We start from the raw sequence: 23,734 nt of genomic DNA, 5'->3' as shown, positions 1-23,734 counted from the left end.
ATGACAAAACTGTAGATGGACCAAATTACCGGTATATCGAGATCGAAACAAATGAGTGCATACAAGATTTTTCCCAATATATACGAGCCTCGTGATTCTTATTACGTGTAAAATAAAAGGTTAAAAGTGTAATAACAAAAACACCGAACTTCGAGGAAAATTCAACACGAAAAGTCCGTAATCAAATCGCAAAATCAAAAACTCAAACACATCAAACGAATGGATAACAACTGTCATATTCCTCACTTGGTTATGGTTAATTATATTAAGTTATGATATGTTAGTTGCAAATGGTCATATAGTAACAGTAAACAAAGGTAATATTTTAAAGATTACAAGTATGTCTCATACTGGTTAAATGAATAGATACAGGAAAACCGCAAGTATAGAATATCATGATATTAGAGAAGCCAAGAGTGTCTATTCAGATAATGTTGAAGTTGACTGTCAACAGATTGTGCAATCATTTTAGCGGAAACAAGATAACGAAAAAGGGGTTATCTTTTTATAAGAAGCCATAGAGAGATAAAGCTAGTCTGTGTTTGACGATAAACACAAAACAGTGTACGAAATGTTGAACAGACTCGACTGTGGTGATGTTTTAATTGGATATTCATATATAGATGCTTTGAATAATCAATTTGTTAGAAAGACATGTAATTTATCTAAAAATAATTAAACAGTATTACCAGGATTTATTTCTGAATGATTGCAAGACTACGTTTACACGTTTACGAAATTGAACCGATCTTAATCTACATTTTTGGTTTGAATTACATTTACACAAGCTAGATCGGTCCGGATTATTTGATTCATTGAGTTTACACTGCAACATGAAAAATAAACTGTTATCACAGAGATATGTCTCGCCTTTTTGTAATTTTGATTAGGCAAATGTTGAAATCTAAAATAGCAATACTTTAACATCTTACATAATTTATGCAAATATTCAAAGTCAATGAACCATGACTGAGTTACATGGCTAAACAATTTCCATGTAAATGAGATGTGCCAATGCTAATACAACTGCATACCAAATACCATTGACTTATTATAAGTCGTTCCCAAACCTAAAGCCCCGGTCACAACAGATCGTAGGATTTTTTGTCGTGGAAGATCTATAAAATAGTTGTCGTGGCACTGTCGTGCAAAATGTCAAAAAAATATTTCGAACGGTCACATCAGCTATGAAAATTCCACGATGGGTACACGACAGAAAAAAAGAATTGTAATTGTACTGTCGTGGGTCTGTCGCAAGTCGGTCGTGCGACAGTTGTACGACAATCGTGAGTTGTTTTAGGCTAATGCGTGTTAATGTCGTGTCACTGTCGTACACCTGTCGCAGATCAGTCGTGGTCACTCGCGCGTTTGACTCCGACCTACTGGTATATAAAGAAGGCCCGATTTATTGCGTGCCATTTACTTTAATATTTCTCAGTGTTATTATAAGCTCGGTCCAGGTAAACGACGACTTTCGTATTAGTTTATATTATAAATGTTCAGCGAATTTTAACCAGGATGCTCCCGAAAAAAAAAATTAACGGATGCCCCCGAAAAGAAAAATTAACAAAAGAAAGGGTGGTACATGTAGCAGTAAACGTGGATGATGTTAACCAGACGTAGGACCCCCTACCACAAGCTGAAGCATCTGATGATTCGACAACTACTGGAGACGTCACTGGGGTCGTGGACGAAAATGTGTTGCACGACGAACGTACAACTGTCGTACAACATACTATAAATGTTGTACGAGTATCGTATGAAATTAGGTATTCGTGAGACAATCGTGCGACTGTATCACGAGTGTCTTGGGACAGTCGTGAGATTGTCGTACGAAAGTCGTACGATTGTTGAATATTAAAATGGTTTATTTTGGTAGCCACAACAATGAGTTTATTGCGCGACAGTCGAACTGCTGTGGTAAGACACTCTCACGACAGCCACAAGACAGTGACACGACAAAAAATCGTACAGCAAAAACGGTGCATGTCCAATTTTCGTCATACGACATCCGACAGCGCCATGATGCTCCAAATATCGTGCGACTGTCGTACGACGATCACAGATGACCCACGATTTGACAAAAATTCCTGTCGTGGCGCTGCATAGATGTGTCGTGGGTTCGTTGTTACCAGGGCTTAAATACAAACATTAACTTGTAAACTATGTAAAAGTTCAAAGTCAATGAACCATTAAGAGGGGGTGGGGCTATATAATATACATGGAAACGATACTTGCAAATGCCAATAAATTTGCATACCAAACAACATTGACTTAACATTAGCAGTTCATCTTAAACTGATTACATGTAAACTAAGATAAGTTTCAAAGTGAATAGACCATGAATAAGGGGGCGGAGCCAAATTATCTCCATGGAAATGAGATCGCCAATGCTTATACAACTGCATACTAAGAATCATTGACCTACCACTTGTGATTCCCCATAAACTGACCTAATCACAAACTAATACATGAAAAATAAGCAAAAGTTTCAAAGTCAATAGACCATGACTGAGGGAGCAAGGCCAAATAATCTGCATGGCAATGAGATGTGCCAATGCTTATATACAACTGCATACCAAATATGATTGACTTACCACTTGTGGTTCAACATAAACTAGACCTAATCACAAACAAATGCATTGTTGATGCCGTCGCCGCCGCCGCTACCGTAAACAGCATACCTATGTCTCGCTTTTTATCTCCGTCAAGGCGAGACAAAAACCGATCTGACCTAATTACTTTACATTTCGTAAACAAATAGTCGTAAAAATAGAATGATATAACGTGTGTAACTCGCACAGACAATTGCAAAATCATGGAGAAAATATTTTGATCATTGGAATTTCATATGAGTTATTTGATATGTTTCCCTCAGTTTTACTCCGTAGCCCGGATTTGGGTTTTTTTTTTCTCAATCGATTTATGAATTTCGAACAGCGGTATACTACTGTTGCCTTTATTTATATATTATCATATTTTTAGTTTACACGTCACAATTAATAAAACAACGAAATGTTAGAAGACTATCACTTAAACATGAAAGGTCAAGCAAGACATTTGAAGATGAGGATTTGCAGCAAAGGTATGGATGTATCAATTCAGAAGAATGATATAAAAAAAACGGCGAATTTTTTTTTTTAAATTATTGTTCTTTATATCCGTCGTTTTTAAACACGTGTATTTTGCCGCCGAAGATGCACATAAAATTATTTATTTTAATTTCAAAATATAAAATAAAATATTAAAATTACAGATGTAAAAGGCTGAATTTGATATGGAAAATAATTTATCTGTTTTACCTTATGAATTAAGACACAACTTATGTAAATTTAGATGTGGCAGTCATATATTACCAATGGGATGTGGAAGATTTTTTAATATTGATTGGTCAGAAAGAATTGTATGTACTAACGAAGAATTTGGATGATAAATTTCACTATTTATCCTGCAATCGGCCTTTTACTATACTAATACAGGTGTAAAGATATACGTATACGGCACGGCGATGTGCAGTAATAGAGTATTTGCATTATTCACGTATCAGGATACGTACACGGATCGACGTATACGTATCGAACAGATTTGTTTAGAATAATGATTTAACCCCGATCTCAATTAAGTTTAAATGCAGATTCTGACAAAAGCAAAATGTTTATGATGTTTTAATTTGAATGTATCCATAATATTGTTAGGGAATTTTGTTTTCTTGACACTTTTTACGAGTACTATGTTTTATTTGTGTACCAAGTCATGAAATTTGAACCATGTGTTGGTTTGGGGTTGGGTTTTTTTTTTTTGTTTTTTTCGTTTGTATTTTTGGGGGTGGATGTTTTGTTGGTGGTTATGTGGACTTTAGTACATTGTACTGTCCAATATTACTTATTTCTTGTATCTTATAAATGCCCTTGTATTCGTGAAAACAACATTACTAGAACATGACAAATAAATTCAACACATATACAAGGACTCAAACGTGTAAAGCAGAATCGCGTTTCGTCATAAAAAGCCTCACTAGAGACACCGAATTAAAACAATTAAAAGGACGAAAAAAGTTAAAATCTTACAAGCATTGAGACCCAATGTTCCCATTGATTTTGTCAAATACAGCTGTAGTAATCTATTCCTGTGATGGATATTCCCTAGTATTTCAAACAATTTCAAGCTTTTTAAACTTTTAATTTAAAATTATTACTATTTCAATGACAAAGAATAATTTAAGATGGCTTTCATTATTACAGCCATAGCATGGTATACACGCAGTTTGCCACTATGGTACGAAATGGCTATGAATAGCAAACAATGGTATTTTTTTATGGTATGATATGGCAAATCTTTAGTGCGAAATGTTAACTTTGGGTAAGAAATAACAATGGTACGAAATAACTTTTTTGTTGTTAAAACAATCGGGTTTTGTTATTGTTGAGGTTTGATACAGAATGATATTCGTGTAAAAATGAGACTGTATTTTGTACATGTTTAGGTTTGTACCTCTTGTTTACATGTGTATGTGTTTTTAAATTGAGAATTTTCGTATTGTTGTATTGTGGTTTTTTTTAAATTATTATATTGTATAAATTGCATGCATCCGAAGCGCTTTTCTGAATTTACCTTCAACAGGAATTCTTAAAACCAAATATTTGCAGGCAAATGTTATATAAAAACCTTTTATATTAAAAAAACACACTTAAACGAATAATATAAAAAAGAAGATGTGGTATGATTGTCAATGAGACAACTATCCACAAAAGACCAAAATGACACAGACATTAACAACTATAGGTCACCGTACGGCCTTCAACAATGAGCAAAGCCCATACCGCATAGTCAGCTATAAAAGGCCCCGATAAGACAATGTAAAACAATTCAAACGAGAAAACTAACGGCCTTATTTACGTAAAAAAATGAACGATAAACAAATATGTAACACATAAACAAACGACAACCACTGAATTACAGGCTCCTGACTTGGGACAGGCACATACATAAATAATGTGGCGGGGTTAAACATGTTAGCAGGATCCCAACCCTCCCCCTAACCTGGGACATTGGTATAACAGTACAACATAAGAACGAACTATAAAAATCAGTTGAAAAAGGCTTAACTCATCAGATGGACAAAAATAAGTTAACTGACCTGCAAAATTTTAAAAAAACGTGTTTTGTTACGTTCTGAAATGAAAAAAAATCTATTCGTGTTGCATTCATCGTTTTGGCATCCGTCAACTAAGAGTGCATGTACTCATCTTATAAAGAAAATTAGAACTGTTAATTCATTATCATCCTATGCGTCATTTATTTGTTAAGTCAAATGACTTGAGTTCACTTAGTATAAATAGATAAGTACTTGATATAAAAGTCAAAAACAATCTCATCATTATTGACAAAAAATAGTGACTGCGAAAAGATGTGTTTATATATTACTACCTACAACTTAACGGTAAGTTTCGAATACCCCAATGTATAGATAAAGGTTTAGAGAACTGGCTGTTTCTGTTTTTGTCCCTTGTTAAATGATCGACCAGATGTATTAATCCTCGACCCTTCCAGTAAGTTAAGAACACTATGATATATAAAAAAATTCAAAGTAAAATCGTACTAAAAATTTGAATCAATTTACTTTTAAAATTGTTTCAATAAACAAGGATGTTTGAAATTAATTTTTTTTTCATACTTTGTTAGTTTTATTTGTCTTTGTTGATCTTTGATCGTGTAGAAACGATTCAATGCACGCAAAGAGTTGGTAAAATATCTCAGAATGATTAGAACGGTGCATTACCATTACATTTGCGCGCAAAAATCATTTAGTTTGCGTGCAGCTTTTGGTTACATTTGCACGCATCGTTTGATCATCTTTGAAGACTGGTGTTTGATTTCTAAAGCTCTCTAAATGGCAATCTTGGTAAAGTAATGTCTCGGGAGGGAAAGGGGCACTTACTGCATATATGAAAATTTGTGTATTTTGCTATTCAAAACAATTTAAAAGGTTAAGGTACTGCTCACCAATATCATAAAAAAATCGAGTGAACACCTTTTTTAGAGTAGTGCTGGACTGGCGTTGTTTACTGTAAAATAAAATTCATTTGTTTCCCCGCATCATGTTAATGTGTTTGTCCGAGTTAAGAAAGTAGTCAATGACTCGTTTGTCACATCTGTGTCTTATTAGTCATCTGGTGTTTCATGGCGAATCTGTGTTATTTATTTTATTCTCAACTTTTATAGATCGAGGCATCTGAGAGTTTGGCATATTTTATGATGTTGATGATTCATCGAAAATCTTAATTTACTGATGATCATTAATTTTTCATTGATAAAAGTATAAACGGAAACTGTCATTGTGCGCTCCCTACTCACATGTTTTTAATTTCTACATATATATACGATCAAAAAGGCATGTAACCTGGGTCTTAACAGTTCACATCATTAGTAAAAATTATCGAAGGTACTTATATTAGTTAATGCTTGAAAACCGGTATATTTTTTCTTTGATAGTAAAATTTTTACAGGAAAACGGTAGTAAGTGTGCTACATCTAGATTAGCTAAAATTTCCGGTTTCATTTTACAAATGCTACTTTAATGTATCATTGTAGTCTTAATAATAACCTTTACATTAAATAGGATTGCTGTTTTCTTTTAATTGGTAAGTTTTCTTTGATATAATTAGAATTACATTGTAAATCATTTTTAAATTAATTAGTTCTGCGTAAGCTAGTTGCGGTAACTCGAAAGTAGAATAGAAATTAATAAAATAATGAAATCGTAGCAAATAAGGTACAATTGGTGGATTTGGGTCCTTTTTGGTCAAATGGCTCTGCAACTGTTTCGGTTCTCATACATCTTTGGCTTTCAAATATTCGGCTATTATTGTACGTATTTTTTTTTTTTGTCATATAGCTCTGCAACTGTTTCCATTCGTATACATCTTTGGCTAGTCATATTCGGATTTGCGCGTTCCAGATGCGCAGGTAAATCCATAATAGTGCTTCAAACGGATGAAATTTACTCTGTTGTTTCCATCTTTTTTTTATGAATTGTTGATAACTTTCTAGTATGCAACTGTGCAAAAAATATTTAGTACACTTTTTTTTTAAATTATTGCAAATCAAATGAAATAGAGTGTATAATTATACGTAGGAGTGTATCCTCCAGCGTTATAATTTGTTATTGTAATTAACTGTCACCTTAGGTCATTAGTAATAAATAGTTGACAAAACAAGTGTATAGTCATGTCGTAAGTATACCTTTTTATTGAGATATGTTGGGAGATACTACACAATATATTGTTTTATCGAGGTTTAGGACTTGTAATCTAATATAACATGTATAATGTAAAAGGGATTTAACACACACTATGTTATAGGTTCGTATTGAATATTCAGTCTGTATTGTTCGGGTCCATTTTGATCGATATGTTATAACGTATCTACGTATTTATGCTTCCCCGGCTTTCAAGGGTTTAAAATTTGCTAATAAGGCTAAAATCTAAAAGCGTGCTTTATGAAGTGATATTTTTTAAAAAAACGGCATCTGCATCTGAAGTTATTTAAAATTGTATACTTTATTCGCATGCACTGTCATTTTCAGGTCACTGTTTCAATCGATGAAAAAGTTATTTGGTACTCAAACCAGACATAGACGTGTGCATCGGACTTCTAAAAACACGGTATAGTTCCACTGTATTGGAACTTTTAGTGGAAATTCATTTTATATTCGAAGAAATGGAACTTTTATTTGTAATTTCTGCACATTTCTATGCTTAGTTAATCTGACAAAATTTTATTGTTTTTGCACGAGTTAATATCTATTTTCCCCATCATAAATAATGAGAAAAAAATAATAATCACAGTCACGTAGTATATGTGTGAGTCAGGAAGAAATAAAATGTAGGAAACAAATCATTATAGTAGTTATCCGGCAGTATATTTGTGATATGGGGCGTATGATAAACATGCTAATCACTTTGTAATGAGATCATTGCTTTGTATAGGATAAAACTAACATGCTTTTATCTTCTTTTGGTTTTGTGGTTAGCCATGCTTGTTCCTACACAACAATACGTTATTACTTGACATAAAACATACATTTTATATTAGATGCTTATTGATCATAATAAATATGCATGTTGACAATAAGCATATTAGTTTGTTGACTAAACCTAAACACATGTAGAAATACATGTATGTATACATGATTAATGAAAAAGTCCGCAAAGACTAAGAAAAGGCCATAGTTCATTTTTCAGAATCATCAACGCTTAATATTTAAAATGCGATAATCATGTTTGAACAAAAACACAAAAATATATCAAATGAATCGTTTATGATCTTTTTTTAAACATCCTTTATTTCGATTTTTTTATCAATTTTTCAAGTAAAATGTAGATTTCTAAGTGGTTTCGAGGAACAAGGTTTCTCAAGGAAGACTTCCTATAAAGAGGGAAATCATCTTAGGAATAACGTGTACTGTTACAGTAAACTAGTCTTCCTCTTATAATATTGAGATTTTATGATTTGTCTACATTCTCTTAAATAATAACGATAGTACGTATATTAGTCAATAACATAATAAAAAGACAGAAAACCCACGAGATATATCCTTTGTGCTTGCTATACTTTTTGTCTATATGAATATTTAGATACATTGTATGTGTGTGTTGGTCCTCAATGCTTTTCAACTTCGTACGTTATTTGGCCTTTTTTATCTTTATTTTTTATTCTGGGGGTCATGAGAAGTCTCTTGAAGACGAGACGCGCGTCTGACGCAAATACAAAATTTTAATCCTGACCAAACGGTATCTATGATGATTTTATTGTACTGTTCTAAATGTAAAATGTATACGACTTGAAATCTCAATCAAGTTGGATGCTATTTCTAACTCAATTCATGGCAATGCATAGTTCTTAAACTTACTGACAGTAAACATGCACCGCATTTTGCGCCTGTCCCGAGTCAGGAACCTCTGGCCTTTGTTTGTCTTGATTGATTTTTAATTTTAGGTGTTTTTTATATATATATTTCGGAGTTTAGTATGACGTCCATTATCGCTGAGCTAGTATACATTTTTGTTTCGGGTCCAGCTGAAGCACGCCTCCGGGTGCGGGAATTTCTCGCTGCATTGAAGACCCATTGGTGGCTTTCGGCTGTTATCTGTTCTTTGGTCGGGTTGTTGTTTCTTTGACACATTCCCCATTTCCATGCTCAATTTTATTGGAAATAATTCCAACAATATGTACCCGTTACTTCAATCTCTGCAATACTCGATCAAAACTTTGCTTTAAACCGAAAGGAAATGAAAATATAATACCCCAAAATCGAGAAACCATACACAACTGCATGACACTGTTTGCAGATGCATACGATGTATTAATCTCATACCATACAGTCAGAGAACTGAAGACCGCTTCATGGCGGAGTACACCAATCATATAAGAGAACAAATAAACCAGGAGCGATAGAAATATGGCTTGCACTGATGGAAGTATTATTTTATTATTTTCGTTATTGTTAAGAGCTGGAGAAATAGGGAAAAGGGAGACTTAGAAGATCATTGCTCTTATGACATAGGCAACTTCGAATTTACTATATACCTTTCGACAATGAACTTATTATTAATTGCGTTTTCGACAGTTATTTATTTAGTCCGTTTCTCCATTTTCGAAGCTTTTCCATGATATTAACGGTCGCTGAACGCGGACCGCAAGGAGAACACTAAAGAAAGTTTAACGTTAATTTATGTGTTCGCTCATAACCTAGGAGACAATATTCATTTTATTTTATTGTAAAATACATGATTGACAAGTACAGAAAAAAAAAACAGTAGCTGATATAGCTGAATAGACAATAAGCAGAAAACGAGCCGGCGTTTTCGCGGTTTATAAGCTTAACAATCGTCCCTATACAAATATATGAGTGACCGGAATTCATAAACATACCATGTATATTTTATTGTTTTGTCTAGAGAGTCTTTTGACAGGTATATAATGTATGTCAGTATGTTGACGTCAAATTTATGTAATAACTTTATTGTACCTATATATCTACAAATACATGTAATAACAATGTTACTACGACAGTATATATTTGCAATATTAATAGCATGTTTTCTCGTGCGTGTCAATTTTCTAGAGAAAATGTGTATTCAACAAGACTTAGTATACATGTATGTACACAGTGTTAATTCGAAAAAGTGAATGGGATAATGAATTATTACAGTTTCTTATTATATTCTCATAATACTAGTAATTGGAAACGGTAGGGCTTATTTTCCTTAATTTATTCCTTTTAGACTGATTTTCAAAAGCGTTATTCGATTTTTCCTTTTAAAAAATTGTATACATTGAGAATCTAATACATGTAGCAGTGTGGATTATTTTAGAATATATGATCAAATTACAAAAGCAATATTCATAAGTTAACTAATTCATTTCATTTTTCAACGTTGTTTTATGAGTGATAGCGTTGGATTTTTTTTTAATGGGCTCACCCTTTTAGAATTAATTTACTTGAAGTCCTCTTTTTGTTATACTTTTTTTCAATGCTAAATTTAAAACAACAGTAAATGAAGCTCGAAATATAGTTTTGTTGTAAAGGAATAACATATGTAAGATGAATCATTTCGATAAGTTTACAGTTTAATTTTAACCTTCTAGTAGTTTTTACAACTTCCTTCAGTTGACCCCGTTAGTGAAACAAGTTAAGGGGAAATCGACCAACATGATGTCATCATATCTTTTGCTTTTTACGTCGCAAAAATTAAAAAAAAAAATACAATGCACAAAGGGAATAATGACTAATGTCGGTGGTTATGAACGATATCCTCTTTTAATTCGTTTAAATTATCTTTCTGACTCATCGATGAAAACTTAAATGAATCTTCTTAGGACAAGCATATATGGGACTGGAAATTATATAAACTCCTTGAAGGATCAAACCAATTTGCCAAATAGATGGATTATTTAACAGTGGTTTTAAAGATTGCATATAACACTTGTGAATCGAAGCAGTGGGCATATTTGGCCCTCGATGGTCTTCATCTTCGTTATTTGGCCTTTCAACTTTTCTTATTCGAGCGTCACTTATTAGTCTTCTGTAGACGAAACGCGCGTCTGGCATACAGTATTACACTAGCTTGTTGTCTTGATATTTTTAGTACGGTTTCTAACAGTGGCAGATCCGTATCGGAACCCCCTTTTTGGACGATGAATGCATTTGTTAGGATATGGTTGGAAAATCACCTCTTTTTTTTATCCTGGGTTAGGACACCCTTTTAAAAATGGCTGGATCCACCTATGTCTATAATATTCTATGTAAACAATCTTTAAACATTGATCGATGATTGGGACCTTCTTATATATATACATATAACGTTCAAAACAAACAAGGGGTAGAAAACAGACCGTCAACATAATATTATAGCAAAAGGTTATACAAGACGAAAAGGCAAGCAACTATCACTGAGAAAACGTATAGAAAACTAAAGAGTGAGCAAAACAACTCCGGCTCATCCATAACAAGGGACCAGCTCACTTTCTTTGAAAAAGGCTTCCTCCATCATAATGAAAAGCATGTTGTCATGACAACTAAGATTCCGGTGATAAGTCTCTATCAATCATAAAAAGATGAAACAAGTTGGAATTAAGAGTTTGGAAAATTGAACATGCACATAATCATTGATGTGAAAAAACTGTTCCCCTAGTGATTGCAGTTCGTTAGCTCATCATTGAAAACCATCAATCAATAAAAGGAGGGTTGTATCGCATGTGCATAAACTCATTTGTTTTTTTGGTATCTCATGTGCATAAACTCATTTGTTTTTTTGGTATCTCATGTGCATAAACTCATTTGTTTTTTTTGTATCTCATATACATACTATCGATGTTCCTTGTTATATTAAAGGTACAGATCCTAATGTCATTTGTTATTTCATGTACAAACAGTCCATGTTCCTTGTAACTTCGTGTACATTTCATGTCCCATAATCCCTCAAATAGAGCATACACTCCATACTCATTCTTATTCCATGAACGAACATGTATTGTTCATAAATTTATCATGTACTACATACACTCCATGATCCTTACCTCAATTTTACTGTAAAACTGTAATTTTCATTTTGAAATCTTGCAGGTGAAAATGGTACCAAGTTAAATGAAATCATCTTAAAATGGCTACAACGACGACAACAACTTCAACATCAACAATACCAGTAACGTCTTATGAAAAGAATATAACCGAATTTACAGATGCCACCAATACCACTCTCTCATCATCAACATTGATAACAACAATTCTGACGAATCTAACTGAAACAACATCGTCATACCTTTCGAATGTAACCGATATTACTGAAACAACAACAACATACAATTTAAATATTACTGATTTTACCAAAACAACAACACCATATAATTTAAATGTTACCAATTTCACTGAAAGCATACCGAATGCAACTGTATCAAACTCGTCCATTGTGTCTTCTGAAGGATTATCAGTAACCGAATTAACTAATACAACTGGAAATCTTTCTTTGGGTATAGTGCAATTTAAAGAAAGAGCAAATGACACGGAAATTTGGGATATAACATCAAAATTACAGACATCTACGCCGTTTACTTACACGGAACGTTCTGATGACGTGACGATTGTGATAGGTATTCTTGTGCCTTTAGTGCTTGTGGGTATTATGCTCGGAATATGTGTTTGTTATCAAAAATACTGGAAACCGTAAGTATTTTGTATGAGGGTCCCAATGGGGTTTACAGAATACAGAATAGTGGGCAACTGGTGTCGAATAAAGGGCAAACTAATACAGAATAGAGAAAAATAGTTTGAAAAAATAAACTGAGGAATAATGAGGGCGCTCAATATAAAGAATAGAGAATATTGGCCAAAAATCGAAAGAATAGCTAAAATTTACATTAAGAAAAATGAATACAGAAATGAAAGACTCCCACCCAGACCCTCTTGAATGATATATATATACTTAAATGAACTAAAATGAGGAGCAATGGTATGTCATCTTATGAGTTCCGATATATACATCTCACCCTCCCTGCACAAAATGAAACTCTTTTAACGGCAATGGTGTTCCTGAAAGTTTTGTGAAGGTTGTTCTAGAGTCGGATAAGCATTTATTTTACACAAGTGGAGGCTAATGGTTTCATCTCCAATCTCAGTTATCTTAAGTGGGTATTTAAGACGACTTTGTTATACAACGCCTAATAGAGGTCAGTCATTTAAAAACGTATCAACCGTATCATATATGTTGACGTATTCGCATCTGCAGATATACCAAAAAATATTATGTGACCTCGTGCATAAGACTATTATACGTTTTTTCTCTGTCTCTCTGGTATCTTTCGCCCATCTTTTCCACAATTAAGTCAGCTACACAATTAAATACTAGCATTAGTCTAAAAAATAATCAGTTGCCCATCTGCATTATTTAAAGTATATGCAATTCAAGCTGGGGATCACATAATGCTTATTGGTAAACCTCCAGATGCGTATACGTCAACGTATATGATACGGTTGATACGTCTTTGAATGACCGACCTCTTGTAGGATGATTTAGCAATACAATGCATGATAAGAGATATTCAAAGTAAAATGAGAATGTAAAATATGAATCTACATTTAAAACATACAACTGGTTTAACCCTCCCCTCCCCCACCCCATTTCCCGTTTCACAATCAGCTTGTGTCACTACCAAGTCGATCTTTTTTAGCCATTGTGCTTTTAATTTGTACAACATTTTTTTCTGAGGGATTATTTTTATTGTCCATTATACAGTCCAATATTTTGGGTGATTCCTGTTAAAACATTTATGTATTATCCATTATAACCATCTTTGAACTTAATTTTTTTTAAAACTTGTTAGATGTGGTGAATATTTGTTTTGCTTCAACAATATATTTTTATTTTGCTTCAACAGTATTTGCCACGACTTTTTTTTATCAATTGTAAAAGTTTACTGATAAAAATGTCCCTAAAATCAATTTTTCTCTAGGAATTCTAATTTTAAACTAAAACTCAAGGAGGAGAAGTGATAAGGCCACCTTTTTGGCCCCTTGAGTTCGAAAATCAGTCGAGGTGGGACATCAGTATCTTTTTTTTTATTTGATCTACAGATTAGCATTAGGGCTTCAAACTTTTTATATGTAATGCAAAACAGATATAATTAGAAAAACAAATGTCGAAAGAGCCTCATTTTGAATAAATAATGCCACAATTATTTTATTTATAAGCCACATCTTTACCCTTAGAGGTGTTATGCTACTAAATGGTTTTGTTTGACTTAGCTGTGCCTGAGTGTTTATAAAAATATCTTTATGGGTAAAGCTGTAACAGTATAATTTGCACATTTATATTTAGACCATAGTTTTGAGTGCAATGGCTAATTCAGGTAAAATGTGTAAATATCGACCTGTTTCTGACGTCATAATAATTGACACCAAAAGTTACTTGTATGTACTTAACTCTTCGACTTATGTAAAGTAAAACCTGTTCTCTTATCAATGAAATTAACATACTATTTGACAGCCTTGAATAAGTTTACTATTCTTGCAATTACAAGCATAAAATAATGGCTCTAATCATGGCTCCTCCTTTTATGGGTTTATTAATTAATTCGATGTATACATATTTACAAGAAATGATGCCAGTGCAACAAGGCAGATTAAAAACTGTCAAAAGAGCCTCATTTGAGATATTGACTGTCATTGATATTTGATATTTGAGGATGAGCAACCGCTTCACTCAAAAAGTATTTTCCGATAAACTGTTTTTTACTAATTAAGATGTGCATGAGTGTTAAATATTTTTTTTTGGTAAAGCTCTAACAATGAGCTCATATATATTTTGACCAAAATCTATGTGTGAAATGGTCAGTTCAGGTAAAACGTTTAGATTTAGGCCTGTTAATGACGTCATATTGACACCAATAGGCACTTTTCTGTACTCATCTTTTCATTTTATGTAAATCTGTTCTTTTATCAATGAAATTAACATAAATTTGACAGCCTTGAATACGTTTACTATTTTTGCGATGTCAAGCATCAAATAATGGCTCTTATTATGCCTCCGTCTTTTATATGTAAATTATTTAATTTGGTGGCATTTTAAGTGTCCAAGGTTATGGTTGTCTTTCTGATATCGTTTAACATCTTGTCCTTATTTTATTGATCTTGTATTTGCATTGTGTCCTAGATCAAACTTATTCGTTCAGTGTATGTTCAATTGATTTTTTTTTAAATTTGTCTTTTAATTGACTTCAGCCATTTCAATTTATATTTTATAGTGAGTCTTTCTATGGCTTGATGTTACACTATTGTTTAGGTAAGGGTGAAGGTTGGTACATATAAAAACGTTTAAACCCGCTGCATTTGTTTGCCTGTCCTAAGTAAGGAAACTGATGTTCAGTGGTTGTCGTTTATTGATGTGGTTCATAAGTGTTTCTCGTTTCTCGTTTCTTGTATAGATTAGACCGTTGGTTTCCCTGTTTAACTGGTTTTATGGGTAATTTTCTGGGCCCTTTATAGCTTGTTGTGATACAAGGCTTCGTGTTTATGACCTATAAGGGTTTACTTTTCCAAATTCTAATTTGGATGGAGAGTTGTCTCTTTGGCACGCATACCACATCTTCTAATATCTAATTATTTTTAATTCGATATTTTTTACAATAAATATTGCCAGTACCAAAGCAGCAGACATTACATAACTTTAAATTTGCTTCTCTGCCCAAACAAGGTAAACCGAAAAATTCTAGTAGACAATGCAATAAAGTAAACTTAAGAGTTAGTCATAAACTATTTCTACCATGTTTGTAATATTATTTGGAATTTCAAAATTTATCTTCGAGTATCACCGAAGAGATATTAATTGTTGAAATGCGCATCTGGTGCAATAAAATTGGTACAGTTATTTTCATTATACGTGTAAATGTATTAATATTATTACTAAAGATAATCATATTTTTATCCAAATGTTAATAAAATTGAAAAACTATGTGTACTAGACCTGGTCAATCCCTAAAATCTGCAGATCCTTTACCAAAAAAAGTCTTTAGGGCTGAGGATACGACTACTTTGAGTTGGCTTTTTAGGAGGGTTAATAATCAGTGGCGGATCCAGCCATTTAAAAAGGGGGGGGTCCCAACCCAGGACAAAGGGGGGGTTCCAACTATATGTCCCCATTCAAATGCATTGATTGGCCCCAAAAAAAGGGGGGTTCCAACCCCCGGACCCCCCCCCCCCCCCCTGGATCCGCCACTGATAATAACTACAAATCTGGTTTATACTCGTTCAAAAATATTTGTCACAGTTTTTGTGAAACGGCGAATTAGGGAATGGTTTTTATAATACTTCAGTTTTTTTAATGAGTGCTTTTGTGATACTCAAATGGTTAGTACGATCTTTAGACGACCCTCGTCTTATAGAGAAAGTCATTGTCTTAATCAGACAGCGTTTAAAAATAAAGATAAAAAGATTTCCATGACCTTATTTAGTCTTGACGTTTTTATTCCTATTTTATTTTGTCTCTACGTATTTATTCCTTTATGGGGACATCTGATGGTTGAAATAGGGATCAGTTTTCATCTTATTATCTGTGTTTTAGTATCTCTCTGTTCTTTTATCTTTTATGCCCATGACAATTTTTTTGAGAAATCTGATACATAAACCACTTTGAGCAAAAGCTGAAAAAGGGATATAAACCAAATATTCAAATGCGTTTAATTAGCTATTTTAAGATTTGAAGCAAGAGTATATTTTAACAACAAATAATTAAATAAAAGGTTTTGACTATAGATGATAACGTTCTACAAAGAATGATTTTTCAACCAATGACTCGCCAATGTTGTTCTTTTCTCTTTTCGTAGCCTATAACCTATAATTCTTCATCTTTTGAAAGAGAGAGACATATACTCACACTGACCTTAGTTATAGAAAAGGGTACACAAACATATCTATACTGTTCTCCTCTTGATAGCGAGGCCTAAGGGATATACAGAGATTATCATAGGATCATGGCGCACTGCTCGCGGAGAGGAGGATTGGACAGTGTGCTAGCCTGACTAATTCAGATATGGGAGACTCTTGAAATAAATACAACAAAAAGAGTCAAAACAATATTAATAAAATAGAATATTAGATATGAGTCAATTTAAAATCAATGAGACAGCAACCGAAGAAACAAAAAGAAACCATTAGAAATCTAGAGGTCCACATATGTCTTCAACAATAAGCAAGTGTCAATACAATGTCAAGCATTATGATATTTGATTTCGTGGTTATTCCTACATGTGCAAAGAAAGCATATAGAAAATATCAAACGAATATTATTGAATTCAAAGTATAACAAATTAAAATCACTGTTGGCGTTGTTTTTGATTTGGGACTAGGCACATTAGCATGTTGCAAGTTGATTACATATAATCAAGTTTTTCTTATCCCCCTTTTTTTTCGTCAAACGATTGATAAATTTGTACTTTGTAAATAATAGTAAGCGTATCTTTACTTGTAGGAGAAGTTTTAAAAAGAGGAGGAAAGAAAGAGGAAAAGTCAGTTTTAATGATAATCCGGTAAGTTAAATTATATCCAAAATTCCGTACTACATGTACTACATGGGATGTATTTATTTATGTATTTGGGTGCAATACATTTTTTAATGTTTGGTGTTATTCTAAATAAAACAGACGTCTTAATTTTTTTTTATTGAAAAACAAGAGTTACCATAAGATTCTACCTTCTTGCATGAATTGCACGTGTTAAAAAATAATATAACTGTATGTAGCCTTTTCAAGGTTCGTCTTTATTAAAAATAGAACTCAGTGAAAAATGATAATCATATTTCATTAAATCATACCTAAAACAATTTTTATTAAATTCTTCCTTTGTAATTAACGACAATATTATGTCATAAAAAAGGTTGAAACTATTTCATATGAAGGTTGTATTAAATATATAATTAGTTTTTAATGGTTTATGATCAGAATCTGACAAAATAATCATCCATAAACAATAGTCAGTTATGGCTGAAACTGAGATGTGGAATAATTAATTCGCTTTTTCTTTTCGTGTGCTGCTTAACAATTAGTCCAAATTCCAAAATTAATTTGGGTTAATGATAGTTTAGCTTCTAATTCAAAGACATTTATTGAACCTACTTGCGTTATAAGTATTTTTGTTTTGTTTTATGTTTTTTTTATATTTTGGCTATAATATTTCAAAACTAAAATTTAAGTTTACTCCGAGTCAATATCAAATTCACATCAAACTTTAAGACGTTTTCTTATTCTGGCTTGAACCAACAATTAGTTTGTTTTAAGAGATAACAACACCAAGACGATTCAATGTCTGATTGACAACATGTTTAGTTTTGTTCTATGAACATGTTTAGTTTTGTTCTATGAACATGTGTATCAGTCAGCAATCGACATTTCCATTTTGGACCAATTGTAGTGAGCGCCTGTTCTTATCAAGTTGTTCCTTTATTTGTATGAAACAGTTTTCAATCTCAAGAAGGAGGATAAGACGCTGACATTACAATAAAATGTCCTGTCCGCTCTATTGGTGATGTCCCTTCACTAAATTATTATAAGTTTGGTTAGTATGATGATTGCATCTATCTTTTGGTCCTAGAATAAAATATTCCACAAGCACAGTTCCCTGACTGTCACAGAGACATCGGCAGTGAGGCTTCACTTGAATGAGAACTTAACTGAGACAATCAGACTATTCTTCTGAAGCCGTGAAATTACCCTAGCATATGCATGTATCTCCAAGTTGTAACGATATTTCCTTTCTTTTGATTCGTATAGTATGAGTTGAAAGTTAGTTAAGGTTAACAGAGTATTATTGCAATGAGGGTTTTAAATATAAGTTGAATTCCTCTCTTAAGTTTTCTGTGTACACTGTTTTCTGGACTGTTGCTTCCGGTCTTTATTCGTCTAAACAGTGCGTCGTTCTCGGTTAAACTTATGTAAAAATAATCTGTTTAGGCATAAGTTAAATCCTTTTCCTCAAGTCAATATGAAAATAAGAAGATGAGGTATGATTGCCAGTGTAATGAAACAAGTATCTACCAGACTGAATGACGCTGATGTAGATAACTATAATATAAAGGTTACCATACGGCCTTCAACGAGTGAAGGGGTCGCAATTTTCTATTTATTTTGCGTTGTTAGATTTAATTATAAATTCGTATTAGATGACGAATTGATACACCTATTAGACGAGTATATACCAGTATATACCAACAGTTGCTACAGGGTATAAATACTAGACATATACATACAAATTACATCTGTTGTGAAAGTAGACACATTTATTATACCGGCATGCAACAGAACATATAAGGCTACTGTATCATGTCTGTCGGGAAGTTAAGAACATTGAACTGTACATACACTATTTTTCAAACGTAATAAAAACATAGCTTTGACAAGGTATTTATTAAAATAATGCTGCCCGAATTTTGAATTTTACGTCTTTTTGGTTTGACAAAAGTTCGAAACAGAAAAAAAAACCTGTTGTGTTTTAATTTGTTTTTTATTGTTTAACATTTTATCATGTCTGTACCTTCTGTAGTTTACTATACGGTTAGGATTTTGCTCATGAATCGGTGCATGACGTATGATGAACTATAGCCATGGCATGTGGACGATATTGATACATGTATCCTTGCCGGGCAATCATACCACATTTCTAGATATTTTTTCATAATCATATGGTTTGAAAGAGCGTCAAAGATTGAAATCAATATATTAACCATTTAGATTTATCTTTTACATCAATTGTAAGCTTAACATTCTCACGAAGTGTAAATTTCAATTGCTAAAGTTATAAATGTTATGTGGTTTCTACACCTACAGTGATATTGACTTATTAATAAATAAAAAAAGGCTCCAGAGATCTGACTTGTTGCATACGATCCACATTTCATAAAACTTACGAACTTCGATATACACATGCAAGTGTTGATAATCTTTCTGTAATCCGAAATATAATTTGAGAATACTAAGATTTTAACAAAACAAACAAAAATTTAGGTCAGTTATCAGAAACAAATCCTTATTTTTTCAAGAAATTGAGAGTCAAAGAAATTATTTCAAAAACACCTGTTACCACCCCCACCCCCCAAAAATTATATATGGGCGTTTTTCAATAAAAGCGTTCCTTTCAGACCTAAAAAAAAATGGAAAATCAACTAGTCTAAAATTTATTTTCAAGAGTTATTTTGAATACCTCTGTTATAGACCTGTTTGTAAACAAAAAGTGCAATCTTAAATACTCTTTAAAATGTAATTATTTTCATAATTTGTGTACTGTTTCGTAGGGGACAAAACGAAACTGCTTCTAAACACACATATTTTTGCAATTTTAAATGTTTCCTATAGTCATTCCAGTTTGTTTACTCTATATACTAGAAAAATCTCATTTTTTTCTGAATTGGAGAACCATTTTTTATCGATAAAGGTTAGACAGTACTTCACATATGAAGGTACAACTCATGTTATGTAGTGGACATTTTGATGCGTTTCGTAGTGGACAAAATGTTTCGTAGTTGACATCAACCCTATTCTATGTTAATAAAAACATAATAAAAATTACATGAAACTAACCTTTGTTATTTGCTTTGCACGAATATAATTGAAAAAAGAGTAAAAAAAGACTGCATGGTAGTGGTAGTGTCCACTACGAAACGTTTTTCTCCCAAACTTGTTTCGTAGGTGACCGTTTCGTAGGGGACGTATTCACATGTTTTTTTTTCCCTCACAACCCCTATATTGCAATAGTAACAAGACATTACTAAGCTGTACACTGCCATGATATTTTTTTCATAATTTTAAAACCAGTTACTGAAGGAGATTTGACCCGTTTCGTAGTGGACATTTACAAAAATACGGTATCACTCTGGTCCATTTGATGTGCTTAATTTTTCTTACCAACAATTTAATTGCCGTTATAAAAGCATCACTTCTTTTGTAAGACCCTAATGTTTATATCTCTTGCAAACAAAAAATTACATTGATTTTATAAAACTGTTTATTAGCAAGTTTTAATGACTTCGTTTCGTAGTGGACATTGTGTTAGGGACACACCTTCTGAAATAAAAAATCCTATGTTAAAAGCTGTTTATTAAAATATGTTGGCTCTAAACATACTTTTGAATTATTAAAGAACTTATATTAAGTAAAATTAATATTTATTTCTACATTTTTTTACGATATTTTAGAGATGGAATGTTGAACAGGCGGTCTAGGGACATGCCATTTTGGTTGTTTTGGACCATTCAGGAATCAATATCTTATCAATCTCTCTAAAAAATAAACTGTTTCTTTGCTTAAAAATGTTATATCTAATTCAATGTACTGACTGCACAAAAAATTACTTGCAAAGATCAAACACATTTCAATTGAAATACTATATGCTGACCGTTATAATAGGTATCGGGTGAAAATAATTTTTTATGTGTTTTATTTTTTAGGTGGTAACAGGAGATGTGATCAAATCTCCGAGATATTCAGATTCAGAAGAATGTAATAAGAACGTGTTTGCTGAATTACCCGACAAACAAGATGGTTTCGTGACGATAGATCTGTCTGATAACCATAAAGAGGAAAATGGTGGTATAAATCTTGTGGTACCATCTACTACAGCAGACAATAATATCAGTAATCAAAACTTAGAAAGTATATGCGAAAAAGACGAGTTATATATGAGTGATGATGAACATCATGATCGTAATAGAGCTGAAAGTGTTGAAGTTAAAGAAAGTGTAGTAAAACATTATAATGATATTGATAAAGTTGAGGATAATGGCTCAGGGGCAAGTTCAGAAAATAACCAAGTTTCAGATAGTTCGTCAATAAATTCAAAAAGAGCTAAAAATTACCACGACAATAATGACGATGACATTGAAAAGGAATCTTCGATAGAGGAAACTAATAGTATAGCAGAAACCGAAGAACAATCTTTGAAAAGTGAACAAAATGATGTTTACATGGAAAAAGACGCGACGATAGAGGAATTTATTAGTATAGGAGAAACAGAGGAACAATCTCCGAAAAGTGAACAAAATGATAATGACTCGGATACAAGTTTAAGTGAAGAAAACACAAAATTTTAAGTCCGACATAAAAATACATGTGATTTATGAGAGATTATTTCAGCAGTGTTAATTCGTGTCACACATCACTGTATGGTTGTTTATCATTGGCATAATAAAGGTGTTCTGTATCAGACAAAAGAATCCGGTTGAGCAATTTATTTACTATGCATCATACTTATTATAGATTAGTCATAGTCATATAAGTATATCTTTATACGTATATAGATGTGAAATAATTATTTTATACAATAGTTCCGAAAATGATATGTTCAAACAAATCCGGTTTGCAATGTGTTTACTCATTCAACTTATGTATTAGTTTTAAGTATATATACATTAAAATTATTTGATACAATAGGTCATTTAAGAGTATTTTTTTTTTCGATTTTCAGTATTTAGTAGTATACAGCTTCCCATTTTTTTAATTGTATCTCTAATATTTTCTTTCGTTCTGGTGGTCTGCTAGAAGCGGGCTAGTGGTGAGTGCACAAGATCTTGAGATCGATCTCCGAACAAGGACTTTACAATTGGCATATGCCGTTAAAACACTTGTTAAAATACATGTATAGGTAGCATAAGTATTCATATACCGGTTAAGTTTGTATCCATCTCTGGGTTCTTGTTAAAAAGCCATGATAATTTTATAAACGGTACATTTATCTTTGAATAACAATCATTTTATATGCAGGAGGTCGGAGAGGGAGAAAACGATTTTCTTCAAACGAAATCTTTATTTTCACCTTTTGCGAGAATTTGCGTAGACTTACTTTCATTTTTGAATACTCATGTATGTCCACAACTATGTTGGGGGAAATATTACAATCCTATTTTTGTCCAGATCATATATTCTCGGGGATAAAAATGGACGAGTGACATCACACTTCGGTTGATCGTTATGACTGTTTTCAGTGACAGATGACGAAGGGCATCCCAATTCGACCAATTGGCGAACCCACAGTCCTGTCCTCTTTTTCCCGAATGTGACCTACAAAATGCGAATCTAAACAAGCACGTTTTCGTCCTTTGTGGATAGTTTTCTCAATGGCTAGCGTACCACTGCTTCTTATTTTATATAATTCAATAGACCTACAATTTGAAAAAAATACTAGCAGTCATGAGATGGAACAATGAAAATCAGTAATCTAAAGATGATAAAACCACTATAAATGAATAACATAATTAAGATATAAAAGAAAATCAAAATATACACGGTACATATGGTATCTGGTGAAAAGCTGTCTCCTTTGCAATCATACCCCATCTCCTTGCTTTTACATATAAGCAATGCTCCAAAAATGGATTTCAACCTCAAGCTTCTGAAATTTTAATCGCAACTCAATCTAAAATTTGCCTAGCGCCTTGACTAAATGCATGGCCAACAAATTGGTTTCCAGTTTGGCTACTGTTAATTGTCGTTTAGATTTATTTAGTTCTCACAAGGTAGGGTCGCTCCATTTTATTGATATGACGACGCTGACATCCAATCAAAACATGTAAATAATATTAAAAAAAAAAAACTTATCGAAATATCATCGGATTGCGAACAAATCCCCACCATAGTCCGTCTCATTCAAAGAAATATCGAGCAAGCCGAAAGCTGAATATTGATAAAACCAGCTGTT

General features: G+C 32.7%; 1 protein-coding gene across 5 annotated transcripts; it reads left to right on the top strand.

Moving 5' to 3' along the window:
- The first annotated feature begins 6,306 nt into the window (after positions 1-6,306).
- LOC143081780 (uncharacterized) lies at positions 6,307-22,467 on the top strand. Of its 5 annotated transcripts, none has more exons than XM_076257502.1 (4): positions 6,307-6,641; positions 12,128-12,724; positions 17,523-17,580; positions 21,489-22,467. In XM_076257502.1, exons 2-4 carry the CDS (start codon positions 12,165-12,167, stop codon positions 22,128-22,130), a joined length of 1,260 nt encoding a protein of 419 aa, XP_076113617.1. In that variant the 5' UTR covers positions 6,307-6,641; positions 12,128-12,164; the 3' UTR covers positions 22,131-22,467. The 5 variants fall into 5 exon arrangements, with proteins under 5 accessions (XP_076113617.1, XP_076113614.1, XP_076113604.1 ...); XM_076257499.1 differs by lacking the exon at positions 6,307-6,641 and adding an exon at positions 7,184-7,232; XM_076257489.1 differs by lacking the exon at positions 6,307-6,641 and adding an exon at positions 7,228-7,361.
- The last annotated feature ends 1,267 nt before the right edge of the window (positions 22,468-23,734 follow it).

This window comes from Mytilus galloprovincialis, chromosome 1 (genome assembly GCF_965363235.1).
Source record: "Mytilus galloprovincialis chromosome 1, xbMytGall1.hap1.1, whole genome shotgun sequence".
Taxonomy (NCBI): domain Eukaryota; kingdom Metazoa; phylum Mollusca; class Bivalvia; order Mytilida; family Mytilidae; genus Mytilus; species Mytilus galloprovincialis.
Note: the sequence above shows the minus strand (reverse complement) of the source record. Positions and strands in the feature narration are given on the sequence as shown.